Here is a 15849-nt window from a genome sequence, read left to right on the forward strand (position 1 = left end):
ATGACATTAAAATATGTCTGTGTGATTGCTGATGAGGGCTAATGTGTGGACTAGCGTTCTGTCAGATCTGACAGAGAGCGCATTTAGAGCTAAATTTATTGAGGCCAGTAGCTACTCTGCGTGTTAAAAGTACTTTTCCTAGGCTTAGCGTCATTCCCGATTTTGTTCAGGCTAAGTCAAGCTTATCAAATGCTTCCAAAACTGCTGATCCTCATGTTCATGGAGATTCGAAATCACACTACAGGACTTAAGGCCTCATTATACTTCAGAATAGGTCCTTGATGCCGTAGGCTACACGTCGGCTTTCATATTTACTTCTGTGTCATCATACGCGTCAACACATGCAGACCGCTGGTAAGCAGTATCTACGTGTTTAACCCACAGTAGCGGTGCAACAGCCAAAGAAGAAACAGCTTGGTCAGTAAACCCACAAACGAAGAAGAAGAAGAAGCTTTTTGTGTTTGATTTGAGAAGACCAGCAGTGATGGAGGTAAATAGAGAGTGACTTTTGTTGCAGTTTGAGTTAAATCACTCCTCAACTTGGCCGCCTTTGTTCTTATCGTTGCAAGCTGAAATGCCTATGAAGAATGCAACACAATTTTTTTTACCTGACGGGAGGGGTTCTAGTGGACCAATCACAGCACTTGCGGTCCACATGGAATGGACGTGTTGTTAAGGTTTTGGTGAGTTGACGTCAGGCTAGGCAGAGCTATGCACAGCCTACGCATAACCTACGCATGACTGTAAATGACACTTCAACCTCACTCCCCGATTTTACGAGGGTGCTCCAGTGACACATGCTAGAAGCCATGGCAGACCCTTATGCCTGACCAATCATTGGTTCAAATACTGTTCGGTGCAGGTTCGAGTACAGCCGGTTAGATATGTATTATATGTAGGCTTTATTTTTATGGGGGGCTGGTATTTGTGTCTTGCTGGTTCGTTATTTTAAAGTGTTCCTATTTTAATACTGGGGTAAAATGGTTCCTGTCCTGCACACCTGCTTCATGTCCCAGGTGTAGAAACACAATTTCCTGTTTAAAACTTAAAGTTCTGGTCTTGTATTTACAACCTCACTCTGCTGTAGCCAAAATTATTACACAAAAATGAAATATAGGAATATAGTCATATGCACCGTAAAAAACGTACCATGAAATTTAAATAACTATGCAAGTCAATTCTACTACTTTTTAAAATTTTGACTTGTGATAAGTTGACATAACTTATAAAAACAAGTTGAAATTGTTTAACTTAATTTGTAACATAAAAATATATGTTGATATAATTTTTTACAGAGTGGATCACTTACATAACGCTTCGGTGCTTCGACTGCCTCGGTTTTTATTCTTCCAATATTATATAGGTTTCTAACTTCATGAGCAAGGTGAGGATTTAATGACATCATTTTTTGGGGGTGTACTATTTCTTTAAGCCTGGATTAGAATTGCATGTTTTACCTTCAACATATACTTCAAAACATAATTACTTTCTCTACAGTTAACTCAAAGACAGAATCAAGTTCTCATTCATCCCCAACATCCAATCAAGTGCATTAAGTTAAAAAAAGATTTTATCCAACATCTCTCTACATGTTAAGACTGAAGTGTTTGCCTCCTCCAGAAAACCTCACTCTCTAATCAAGTATCAAAGAGAATGTCTTTCAAAAAATTTTCAAAGCGGTAGTGCGCTATTTAATGCATTGCCTAGAGAGATGATTATTGCAATAAATTTTCCCCGGTGTCCCCAGTGGCGAGTATCTTAAGCAGCTGCAGGTTGGGTGGAGGTAACGCCCTCCACGTCTTTCCCCTTCACCCTTTCCCTGGAGCTACTGCAGCCTCTACAGAAGATGCACCGCGCTCTACCGAGCCATGCGAGATGCTGCTGAAGACTGCACGATAGTTTTTCCATAAACATTTGCTTTCGTGCTGCCGTGCACGGGTTTGGTTAACCTAATTCGCGTTTCAAAGCCGAAAGAACGATTTGAAACATGAATCTCAGATGCACTGCAAACCGTGACATCTTTTCACTTGTTTTCATCAGACATGATTATTAAGTCACGTGGTCCATGCTCAAAGCAGAAAAACTGTCCACATTCAAAGGAGCGGATCATCTCTAATGTCTTTTCTCTTTGATGTTCACCAGCAGTTTGGCAAGTAAGAGCATGCCATGGTTTTGCTCATAAAGGATCGTACCTTCACAGACCTCAGGTATCCTGCCTCCAAAGAAGTTTATTTATGCCATCATTAAAAGTCTGATCACTCTCAACCTTTTAAGTACACTTAATCTCATTTAACCTCACATCCAGTTGGGTCTTCTCCATCCTTCTGGGAAACAACTTGTTTCATTTATTACAAAAACATGCTTTGATTTCAATATCTCTAGAGTTATAAACTAGGTTTTCTTTGGTGCAGACCTACATACTGCAGCATCAAAGAAAGTCGCAATGTTCAAAGATATTATTTACAAGGTTCATGATGTGTAGTGACTCCACCTGCACTGCGGCACAAGAGAGATGTTGTTCGGCTACAAGATGACGCATATTTGGCCGGTTTATGATGCTGCTCTACTTGTGCATTGAATGGATTTGTTTGGATTGTAGGTCCTTTGTTGCTGTATACTGTGAAATTTGCAGCTGCGAGTGATGTGACTCCGCGTGTCACGCATACCTTATGGCTCGCTTCTTAGGGAACCATTCCCTCATCCGTTCCTGCTAGACACAACGCCCTCCATGGATCCAAGCCATCGGCAAGACATCTCATAACTCCACAAACTTGAGTCACTCCAAAAGAGACAAAATTTTCTCCGTGTCACATCTGACAGTCATAACGTTTTAGGAATTAATACAGCAACAGTCCTTGATGATTTCAGAACGTTTTGTCTCATAAAGGAATGTTTCCAGTTGTTCTTAGAGCTTGTGACGCAAATCCTTCTTGCTTATTGTCAGAAATATCAGTTTTGTGACCCCCCCCTTCCCCATTACTAGCTTGGTAAGGAATGAACCTTTAAATACAGGCCTGATATATAGATAGTAACCAGGACTGAGCCAGTAATTTTGATGCGAGGCACAACCCTAAATAGTTTAGATAAGGAAAAATCTGTTTTAAATTCCTGCTTTGAAAATGCCTGTGTCTGGTCACCAAACATTTCCACTCCAAGCAGTGCAATCGGGGATAAGCTGTATGCAATCTTACAGGAGTGACAGTGTAATGCCATAGGCAGTTGCATGTAGGCAGAACAGTGGCTCAGTGGATAGCACTGTTGCCTCACAACAAGAAGGCCCCAGTTTCGAACTCAGGCGGGATGGGGAGGTCTTTTTGTGTGAGGTTCTCCCTGTGTCAGCGTGGGTTTACTCCGGGAACTCCGGGTTTCCTTCCACAGTCCAAAAGCATTCAGATTAGGTGAAATGGAGATGCCAAATTGTCATTCCCCCAACGTGTGTAAAGATCAAATTGTTTGTAGATTAACCTGAGCTCGCCATCACCATGCTAGAATTCCGTTAAGAATAAATCTTTGAATAATTTGAATAAATGGCTACTCTCATCTGTCATCTCAAAGCTTTTCTGAATGAGAAGCTAACCGTGCCCACTATGACTTTCCTTCTTTACGGATAGTATCAGAAAAAGTAAACCTGAGCTTCTGTACAAACCATTTCCACTTAACGACAATGCAGGGTATCTTCTTTCCCAGCCATTGTCCTCCCTGAAGATTTTCAGTGATGTTTCAGGGTAAGAACACGTCACCTCAAAACCACAGTTTATAGCATCTGTCAGAAACTAAATGGCCAATGTTGAAATGTGGCTAAAGACTTAACCACAGGTTAAGAGAGACCCCCACAAAAGCCTCTGATGGATCGTCAAGATTGCCAAGGGGGTGATTTATGAACCCTTCCAATTGAAAAGGGCAACATCCACAACTGGTCTTGTCTACTATTCGGTATCCGCTCATCTACTATGAGTTAAGCTCCAGGAATTTTGGAATTCTTTTTGTGATGGCAGAATTTGGTACTGTATATAAGTTCACATGGAGAATCAGGAAGGTCTGGGTCGGGTCTTCTCCACCAGCTCTGGATCTATTTAAAGATGTCCTGGGGATGAGGCAGTCTGCGGTAGGTCCGCTGGTTTATTTATCCTGCAATGGCTCTGACTATTTTCGGGCTGACTTCACAGGGCACTAATTGCTCTCGTTTCACTGTTAGGTAACGGGAAGAACAGGAAATGAGCGATTGCTCTCGTGTTTGTTTGAGGGTGAGGTTGAGTCTGCGACTCTCCGTTTGTGTACTAGCTCGTACACAAACGGAGTTGTGTGTTAATCAAAAGTCCAAATGTAGTGGCCTGCTGTTTTTTGTTTATTTGTTTTTGTTTTTCTTTCCATTCAGTCTTTTTTTATCTGGAATTCGAATTGAGGAACCAAGAACCAAGGAATTTATGAAAGAATGTGTTGTTTTTTCCACAAACTGCTTAAGCCTGTATTGTGCGACATTGCCATTTTTTGCATATTGCAAGTATGTGATGTATAGAGTATAAGGCACAATCATTTACGGTAAAGCGTGTGTGCCAGACGATCCGTAACGCTCTCAGGTGTAAACATACCTCAGTATGTCTTACAGCCTGGAGGGTAGGTTGTACATTCTGACCCCTCTCACTTACTCACTACATTGCACATCAGTGTGACAGATTCCTATGTCTGTTTGAATCCACCAATGCTCTGAATAGATCAATAGATGAACTCCCTCATTGCCTTTCCATGACCTATCCTGACACAGAAAGCAGAACCAGACGCAGGTAAACAGGTCACTGGGGTACCGTGAACTGAGGTCAGCAGTCACTTAGAGAAAGTCTAAGCAGTCTTTTCCATTTATGCATTTAGCAGACACTTAAAGTGCACCCAATGTATACATTTGATCATTTGTTTGCTCCCTAGGAATCAAACCCATGACCTTGATGTGTTGCCATCAGTTGAGCTACAAGGACAATGGGGTTTTCACTTCTACTAAACATAATACTGTTCATTATGACATATTGCTTGACGCAGTGCTTGTGATGTCAGAAGGGGATAATACCGCTGCTTAATCTGCACTATTTAATCATGACACTGCCATTTAGTTCAGAGAGAAAAAATTGACAGCACAATTGAGTTTCGATTTAAACAAACCACCATTATGGTGATCAGTGTTTGTTTTTCATCAGCTGATTTGCATTTTAAAGGACATAACCAAAATGGCACATTTTTTCTCAAACCTACAAAGTGGCAATTTTAACATGTTATAATAAATAATCTATATGATATTTTGAGCTTAAAATTCACATATGTACTCTGGGGACACCAAAGACTTGACATCTTAAAAAAGTCTTGTGAAATGTCCCCTTTAATGCACAAACCTGAGGGGTGAGATTTTGTACGGCGAGACCTTTGTAAACTGTGGAAGTTTTATTAAATACGCCGTTCCAGATACCCCGTTGATATTTGGAGCCTCATTTGAAGAAAGATTTTTCTTTCTCTTTCTCTCAGGAGAAGCACGAGTCAACTTAGCCAAATTTGTCCATGTGTTTCATATATTTGTTAACGCTTGACTATTACTTCTCAGAGACTCTGGGTTTTGGTAATGGGCTGTTGATGGGGGTGAATATGAAGCAATATAAATCTACCAAAGCACCTAAACTGTGATGTTATTTCTCAGCCCTCCGTACTGCGCGAGTCCTGCTGCGTTGCTTTTCAGTGGTACCATAAGCATCAAAGCCGCGAGGGATTGTCCGTGTCTGCTAGCACTCCTTGAGAGATCAGCCTGCAAACTTACCACATTATAAAGCTCAAAGCGTTCACCACTACCAGGATGAACAGTACATTATCACCCTGGCAAGCTTTAGGTGGTTAGGGGGCAATTTAATGATTTCATGGTTAATTCACCCTGATGCAGAAGTGCATTAACAACCCAAAGATCTGGAACTTGATCAAATATAAATATAGATTTGTTATATAGAAATAAAGTTAGAATTTAAGAAATCTAAGACAGAGTTAGCAAAATGATGGGATAAAAGTGGAGATTTAAAATTGCACAAAAACATTTGATCAATTTCAGCCTGGTCTCACATGAATTCGTAACTATTTTACGAGGTTGTTCATTTGCATTAATTTGAATGAGGTGAATCATACAAAACCATATGATTATTAGAAAAAAGCAAACATAAGTCCCCACCCATAAAACTCAATGTCACTGGGGCACAAGCAAATTATGCTAAAAGTAATAAGATTCATACGAATCTGCCACCTCAAATGAATTGCCAAAAGATTGTGTTGAAATAACTGTACGGTTTGGTTGAATCATGAATAATTCCCGAACGACAAAATCAAGTCCCGCTGTACATTTTTCCTCGTTGAACATCCTGTTTTATTCAGAAACACCGAGTAGCAAACGGAAAAGGAAAAACGTACCCAAACTTAACTAAACTAACACAACTCGAATTAAATTTGGAACAGCTCTGTGGTTATTTGACATAATTGATATGTGGATTTCAAATTCGTTCCAGCTGCCTGTAATATTTGTTACATTGTGATTAAGGTGTTAACTTTGCCCATTTGACCCCCGAAGCGTAAATCAGCGGTGAAAAGAGCCGCAAATAGATTTATGGTCTTCGAATCAGATAACACAACACGCTTTCGGAACTTGAAGGCATCTTTCACACACTCTCACACCCTGGTCTCTTTTCTTTCCGACTCGAAAAGGTTTCAAGGCCAAGCACTGGATCTCAAGGCAGGGCGGTAAGCGAAAACATGTGTCTACGGCCCTCAGCTCCAGCTCAACATTAATTTGTGTTTGTGTAGAAAATTGCCCTGAGAGAGATGAAAATATATGGCCCTTGGCTTCACGGCTGACAGCTGGTCATGTGATGACGTTTTAGCCCGTCGTATGTTCGCATGCTCGTGATCGTCTTCATGTCAAGGCTTTCATTGACATGCATGATGTTACCTTTATTTACGTATGTCTGGTTTGCTGAACTAGGCCTTAAAATACATTAAAGCTGTGCTTAAAGCGTAAGCACACTGTTAACGTTAAGGTCATTATAATATAGGTTTATGGGATATTATTGCAAAGAATAAGCATTTAACTACTTGGGCAAATATATATTAAACTCTCATCAAACTAACATATAAAGTTCAAATGTACTTACTTTAATATCATTTCCACCACAAATATGTTTGTGTAACTCAAGGAAATAACATTTGTTTTATAGAATGAAGGTGAATGGTGACTGAGGTTGTCAATCACAAACATCCTGTTTAACCCTTTTGTGTTCAATGGAAGAAAACTTTACATTTTGCAACAACATCAGAATGAACAGATGATGACAGAATTTCATTTCTGTTATTTTATACAAAACACAATTAATAACACGTGCCTGCAAGCAGTATCTTTAAAGGGGACATATCATAAAAATTTGACTTCATGTGTGCCAAATGCGCGCCCAGGCTATTTGATCACGTGAGCTGTAAAACGGTCTATAATTGGGTCCCCAGTGCTTTTATCAACCTAGAAAATGTGCAAATTTACAGTAACTCCCCTTGTGATGTCAGAAGGGGATCTTATTATAATAATACCACCTACAAAGTGTCAATTTTAATGCGTTATAATACATTTTCTATATGGTATTTTGAGCTAAAACCTTTAATTATTCTATATTAATTGGATGCAAGTACATAATTTGAAAATGTAATAACGAATTTTATTCGCATTGAAATTCGATTTTAAAAACTATAAAATTTCAATATGTTATCAGCCTTGACAAATTCACCAATGTACCGTAACCACACGATATCAAAGTATACCTTAAATACTCATATTGTTACATCACATTAAAACCATTGTGTAAGTAAACTTCATCTGCAAGTCTGTCATTCCAGAAACTGCATATCAACTATTATAAATCAAACGGGTTTGTGTTAGTGTACAGAACTGCCATCTAAAGTTTTCTTTGTCTGATGTCCACTCCTGTTAAAACCAACAGAAACAAAAGCCAGTGCAAAAACATGCCTATCTTACTGACAGACTTTTTCCGCGCCCCAGGGCACCTGTTGTCCCATATGGCCGATTGCTGCAGAGCGAGACAGGCATCTAAAACTGCTAGAATGTCCAGCATTGCTGGCTGCCTTCAGTTGGAGCGTTTTTACACATCCAACACTTGTGCCTTTACTATCAACACTGTAAGCATTATTAACTATTTCTTTCATTTATTGAGACCATGCATCATACGCAGATTGTGATTGATACCATTCGTTTTAGTGTATTAAAATTAAAGAATTAAAAAGTCAGTAAGTAAAGTAAGTTACCATAAGGTGGATGAAATGAGACGGACTGGAAAATGCAATAATCTCAAAATGAGGTGCATTTAATAATCTTTTTCATGTTGCACTGGCTGTACTATCTATCTTAGACTACTGACACCTTGTGGCACGGATGCAAAAAGCAATTTTTTGAATTACAGATTTCATTATAAAAATGTGCTATTTAAAGTTAAAGCCATCCAGTGGGTCCGAAGGGAGTGATGTGTGGCTCGTCATGTCAAAATATGTGTTCAGTGCGTTATGTGAACATATGTGCATCATGTGACATGTCAAAATACGTGTCCGCTGCACACGCATCCAAAGGGTCAAAATACTCACAAGACATAAATATTTTTTTTTTTTACCATAAACCACGTGAACACATTGTATTATACCAAATACACAAAGTAATGTTGTTTTTGAGCAATGAAATAGGTACTCTTTAACACTAAACTCTGATTACACATGAGATTAAGCGAGTATCTGGCAAAGTGAGCGTCTTTTTTATCTTAAACCCCTTTGAAGCATCTGCAGCAGGCACGTATTTTGACATAACGCGTGATGCACATATTTCAGGTTCACATGCCACGCGCCACACAAAACATATTTTTACATGTCGAGCCACACACATGACGGGTTAAATGCATGTTTTGATGATCTTTGCATCGTGCGCACTCGAAAAATAAGTCACTGGCTGTCACCTTAGCCACTAGTTTATTGTGCAAAGTGTGCAATAACAGGTGGGATGCCGATAGTGTTATTAAGATGGTCATGTCAACTCAGTATGACGCCTCCATAAGGCGACCACTGCTTTGAATTTTGCAAAAAATTGTGTTCTGGGGCAGTTTTCGGTTCTGGGGCAGTTTTCCCTTGTGTACGGTGACCCCCACTTGTGCCCTTCGTGGCCCCTCCAAAGAAAATGTATGACATAAAACATTATAAAGCATTACATTAAAATTAACCAAAACATATTAATATATATACAATGCAGTGCTGTTGGTTTTTTCATAATAAATTAATGCATTTTATAAAATGTCATAAAACTGGGCCCCCCTTGCACCATCTCAGGGCCCCCCAGTTTGAGAACCACTGTTCTGGGGGACAGTTATTGCCCCATGAGGACTCTCGTGTGAGATTTTAGGCATTTTAGGTTAGTATTTGTAATCCTGCATAGCTTTGTGGCAGAACAATGCGCTAGCGACGCAAAAGGTGATGTGTTTGAACCCATAACAGTTTAAATGTACCTTGTGTACCTTGTAAGCCACTGCAAGTCGCTATGCATAAAAGCATCTGCCAAATGCATGAATGTAAATATTTTGCAAAGGTAACAGCTACTTACTGGGCAACAGTACATCTCATAATTAAATAATATGCAATCACATAAATTGCAAAATTCACTAAAGCTTGGTGGGTTTTTACCATAAGAATAAACATTTACAAGTCTCAACATGAGTAATAATAATAATAATAATAATAATTTATTTACACATTTTGGCAGACGCTTTTATCCAGAGCAACTTACAATGCACTACAATGTAAAGTTTTACTCAGTATGTTATCTGGGTTTAAACCCATGACCTAATGCAATGCTCTACGACTAAGCTATACAGGAACACATAATAATAATAATAATAATAATAATAATAATAGGCCAGATCAAAGTGTTTTTGTACATGTCTGCTGCAAACACTTTTTCTTGGTTTGTCTAAAGGTTGGCATAAAAAGATGACAAATGAATGAGCGCTTAGATTAAATAGCTTCAGAAGAGTTCTCCTGCAGAGCGGCACGTCTTTATTAGACCTAAACACACACTATGACATCTTAACAATGACGTCTACATCAAAGCTCAGTCAATATTTACATCGACTTGCTCTCCTTCAGTGAAGAAAGTAGATCAGGTGTTACCTTTCAGCGATTTGTGCTGGTCAGATCTACAGGCTCAAAACAGAAATAAGAAATATCTATTTTTTATATTTATTACATTTTAAAGAATCACAGAATTAGCCAAAGATTCAGTTTGGTCTGTATTAAATCAGGCATGCATTAATGTATATTAACTACATGAGCTGCAGGCTTTAATAAACTCTAAAGCCATGCAGCACATTGGCAATAAAACACTCCCTATAACATCAGCGACGTAAAAACGCAGATCCAATCTCGTGGGCATGCAAATGCCTAGAGGATGCCGCGCTAGATGTTTCAATATGTTTTGTAAGGTCGGGATACATGTGTTTGCAATCCAAAGCCTGAAACACAACTCTCTCCGGTTATTGATTCACGTGAGCTTCGAAACGTTTTACGACCGAACATTCTAGTCCCTCTCTGCGTCATCATTCACAATCAGGGGACATATGGCATGCCTTAGCGATTAGCGTGGACTTAAACCCAATAGGCTTCCAGCTGACATAGAGAAACCCAATACTGCGCACAGCGCCCCACTGCATCACACTATACACACGTTCCCATCAGATACCGCCGTACTGAGAACTGTCACATGGGAAACCAGCACTACTTTTCCTGTTTGGTAACAAGCGCTCTCACTCACGTCAAGCGCTCAGTGACTGAAGGTGTGAAAATCTCACAAAACATCACAAGAAATCGCAGAGCAGGTGGTTGTAGGATAAAGACATACGGTACTCACAGGTAAGATGTAAAAGGACTTAGGTCACTTGGCACGGAGGATAATCCTTGTTCAGAGCAGTCCACAAGCAGTAAGATGCCATCCTCCTCGCACTGGCACGCAGACGGGCACTGTTTCACAGGCGGTGGCCCGTGAGAACGGGCACCCGAGATGGCATGCAGGATCAGTAAGACCACAAACATGACAATGACTCCAACTTTATGTCTTTATGTGGATGCTGTGTGTGTGTGGCAGTCTCTCCTGAGGTCTCAGCTCTGCTCTCAGCTTTATGAAATGTTATCCCGAGCCTCGTCTCTCTGTAGATTTATTCTGTCACTTCAAACTCCCATGGGTCTATGAGTCAGTCTGGGGGTTGCCCAGGTCTTCTCTCTCTCTCCCGTCTCATCTCTCTTAGAAGACATTCACCTATTGTAGTAGAAGCTTGCAGCCGTCCTGCCATTGGCTGGAGCTTTGGGAGGGTGGAGCTCAATCACTCCTCCTACTTTCTCCTGCGCTGTCTCTTTCTGCCCCAGGCAGCTGAAGTAGACGGTTCGAATGCAGAGATGCCAAATTTACATCTATCTATCTATCTATCTATCTATCTATCTATCTATCTATCTATCTATCTATCTATCTATCTATCTATCTATCTATCTATCTATCTATCTATCTATCTATCTATCTATCTATCTATCTATCTATCTATCTATCTATCTATCTATCTATCTATCTATCAGCCTTGAGGATTTGGGGAAAGTTCCCCCGTGATCCTGCTATACAGATTTAGACGTCAAACACTGACCACTTCTCCTGCTGTTGCTGCCCATATAAATCATATGCGAATATCGTTTCGCTCCATTGCGCTTGGAGCAACGCTTACATGGTGTTTTATAACCTGAACAACAATAATTGAGTTAAGCTGTAGGCTGCCCTCAGCCCAAGTGCTCAGCCAAACAATCTGCAGATTTATTACTACTTTACCACAGGCATTATGAATATCCGATACGCAGCGAAGGGCATTTCCATGGCTTGTTCTGCATCTCTCACATTAAGTTGGTAGGAATTACAATAGGTATCTGTTTGTTAATTCGGAATCTACTGGAATTTTCCAGGTCGCCGGAGGATAAATACTATTTATGTCTCATAGGAATTCTTTATTGGGACCTTACTGAAATGCAACTAAACATTTAAAGGTGCAGTGTGTAAATTTTAGCGGCGTCTAGTGGTGAGGTTGTGAATTGCAACCAACGGCTCAGTCCACCGCTTACCCCTCGCTTTTGAAACGCATAGAGAAGCTACGGTAGCCGCCACCGGAAAAACATGTAATTGACGGAGACAACTAAGTAAAAAAAGTTTGTCCGTTAAGGCAGTGGTTCAAAAACTTTTTCTGTGTGCGGCCCCCCTTGTGTACGGTGCATTCCATCGCGGCCCCCCCAAAGAAAATTTATGATAAAAATTGTTCTAAAATTTAACTTTTTAACTAAACAAAAAATATTAAATTATACAAAATAGTGCTGTTGGTTAGTAGCCTTGTTTTTTTTTAGGTTTAATTACACAGAATTCATGATAAATGAATGTTTTTTATAAAATGTCATAAAACTGGGGCCCCCCTGGCACCATCTCCCGGCCCCCAGTTTGAGAACCACTGCGTTAAGGGCTTCTGTTGAAACATGGCGGCACAAAATGGCGACTTCCACATAAGGGGACCCTTTGTGTATGTAGATAAAAATGTCTAATTCTAAGGTAATAAACACATAACGGTTCATTATTAAAAGGTCTTTATACACCCCAATAATAGTTTTGTATATTATTTAGCATTTCTGTCAAGAGGTCCTTCTAAAAATTACACACTGCACCTTTAAGCAAATACACTACTGTGTACTGTGTGCCTTTTTTTCCAGGAAAGCCGTGTACGTTTTCCTTTTAGCTTGTGTGTGTACGACTCCAAATGTCTGCAAAACTCTTTAAGTGGATAGTTTACCCAAAAATAAAAAATCACTTTCATATCGTTCCAAAGCCATATGACTTTATTTTTCTGTGTGGAACACGAAGGGAGATTTTGGGCTGAAAGTTAAAGACTGACAGTAACAATCAACCAATCACTTTTATTGAATTTTTATAGCATCTTTAAAAAAAGTTAATAGTGAGTGCAGGCTTCTGGCCCTTTATGTATCGTCACCATGATTGTGTTTTTACTCATTGATTGTTTGATGTACTGAATTGCACATGATAGCTTTAATTGCAAGTGTTTGTTTTGTCGCATTGACGTCCTAAGATGTTTCTAGGAATCTCGAGTGGGAGTTCCTCAAAGCGTTATCCTTTCTTCTTCTGCCATTTTTAAGTTTATCTCAGATTTTTATTGTTTGCTTTAGCGTGAACCCTTTTGTAAAGCTGCAACCGATTTCTAAGAATCAAATAACACTGCATCGGTTGTTTTGCATTAAATTTTGTTATCCCATCTGTCACACAATCGTATTTACTGGGGTTTATGATTTGTGTGATTTTAGTTAATCTTCAGTCCTGCTCATTCATCTGATCTAGAATCATTCATAGTGTGCTCAAATGAATTCCATTAATTCATTAAAATTCCTCAGCTGAGCCCATTTTCTGTGGAGCCTTTGTTACATTTCCTCAAAAAACCCAGCTGAACTGTAGTCATTGCTTCACATTATCTTTTCATTATCCACACACGCACGCACACATGCGCGCGTGGACACACACACACACACACACACACACACACACACACACACACACACACACATGCACGCACGCACATAGCAGAAAATTCTGTCAACTCTTATTGTAAATAATAGTTTTCTGTGCAGGCATCATTCAGGTGATACTGAGATTTTCAATACCCTGTACCGAAAAAAAAAAATTCTTGCTTCAAAATAATGAATATGAATGTGAGATATGCAGTTTTTCGTGTAGATTTTTGTGGAGAATCAAGTTTATTCAGTGATTGATTGGTCATGAATTTCTGTGGTATAATAATCATTAAAGGGACAGTTCACGCAAAAATTAATAATATCATAATTTTCCGAATCTCAAGTTGTTACAAACCTGTATAAATTTCTTTGTTCTGATGAAAATGAAGGAAGATATTTTGAGTAATGTTTGTAACCAAACCGATCACAAGAACCATTCCTTTCCATAGTAGGAAAAAAGAATACTATGGAAGTAAATGGGGCTTGTGAATAGTTTGGTTAGAAACATTTCTCAAAATATCTTCCTTTGTGTTCATCAGAACAAAGAAATTAATACAGGTTTGTAACAACATGAGAGTAATTAATGATGACATAATTTTCTTTTCTTTTTTTGTTGAACTATCCCTTTAAAGGACAAGTTCGGTATTTTACACTTAAAGCCCTATTTTCAGATTGTTTATGATGAAATAGAACAGTTTTGACTGAAATTTCGACATATGATGCTGGCCCAAGAATTTTCGGGTGTTTTTTGTATCACCTCCCACCTCTATAATGGCTGAATAGGTGCACTGGAACAATCCTTCCTAAAATGCATAAAATTTTCGTTTACAAAGACGTGAAACTCACCGAGTGGTCAGGGGTGTTCACGGATATGCACACATAAAAATCGCTGCAAAAGATGCATTCCAACAGGTTTTATCGTAGTTTACTCCACGTACTCCATTGACTTGTATTAGATGTGCTGTGAGGTACAGTATTACTCCGTGTGGGGAACTTTGTTTCTATTCTTGCAATTGGCAAAGGTGGATTATTGCCACCAACTGGGCTGGAGTGTCTATTATTCAAGCTCTCAGCGGAAGAATGTACACGTGTGAGACGTTTGGAAAAATAGTTCCACAAGTTTACAACGAATGCTAAAACAGCTGTTGGAAAGCATCTTTTAACGCGATTTTTGTGTGAGCATATCATTGAACACCCCTGACCACTCGGTGAGTTTCATGTCTTTGTAAATGAAAGTTTAATGCATTTTAGGAAGGATTGTTCATGTGCACCTATTCAGCCATTGTAGAGGTGGGAGGTGAAACAACAAACACCCGAAAATTCTCAGGGCAGCCCCATATGTCCAAATTTCAGTCAAAACCGTTCTATTTCATCATAAACAATCTGAAAACAGGGCTTTGAGTGTAAAATACCCAACTTGTCCTTTAGGTACACCACATAAACACCAAAAGTAGGTGAGCTAACAATTTAAAGCGATACTCCAGCTAAATATCAAAATAAGCCCATGATTTACTCGCACTCAAGCTATCCTAGATACATAAGTCCATCATCTTTCAGACAAACACATTTGTAGTTATTTTAGTAAATGTCCTTGCATCAAGGAATCAGGGAACAACTTCTGACTCTAAACCCCTAAAAAGTGCATTAATCCTTTACAGAAGTAATCCACAGAGTTTCAAGGGGTTACTAAATGTCTTCTGTGGGTAATCAATCGAGTTTATAAGAAAAATATCCATATTTCAAACTTTATAAACTATAATAACTAGCTTCCAGTAACGAGGCCATCTTGGCGCCATCTTGAGAGTCACTGCGCAACATACCCACGAACACTCCCTACGCTAAAACTCTCTCCTGAATCACGTAAGTCCAAGATGGCATCATTACCGCACTTTTGGGGGGTTTAAAGTCAGAAGTTGTTCCCTGATCTCAGTTTTTTACCATTATAAAGCTTGGAAGAGCAAAAATAACTCCAATTGTGTTCCTCTGGAAGATGATGGACATGTGTATCTCGGATTGCTTGAGGGTGAGTAAATATATGGTGTAGTTTTAATATTTGACTGAAGTATCACTTTACATATACAGTCTCAATACTACCAAGCCCCTAAGGTGACATTGGAGTAAAAAAAATCAAAAGTTTAGTTTCGTGTACTCACGCGAAACCTTCATGTGCAGATCTTTTTTTTTCGTGTGCTCACCTGAAAC

The 15849-nt window shown here is 39.3% G+C and overlaps 1 protein-coding gene across 1 annotated transcript in view; it reads right to left on the reverse strand.

The window, feature by feature from the left end:
- lgr6 (leucine-rich repeat containing G protein-coupled receptor 6) overlaps window positions 1-11376 on the reverse strand; it is a 116068-nt gene extending 104692 nt beyond the window's left edge. The window contains exon 1 of the mRNA XM_055188325.2: window positions 10958-11376. Coding sequence (XP_055044300.2) covers window positions 10958-11139 — 182 coding nt within the window. The 5' untranslated portion in view covers window positions 11140-11376. The remainder of the gene's footprint in view (window positions 1-10957) is intronic.
- Between the last annotated feature and the right edge of the window lie 4473 nt (window positions 11377-15849).

Source organism: Misgurnus anguillicaudatus, chromosome 13 (genome assembly GCF_027580225.2).
Source record: "Misgurnus anguillicaudatus chromosome 13, ASM2758022v2, whole genome shotgun sequence".
Taxonomy (NCBI): Eukaryota; Metazoa; Chordata; class Actinopteri; order Cypriniformes; family Cobitidae; genus Misgurnus; species Misgurnus anguillicaudatus.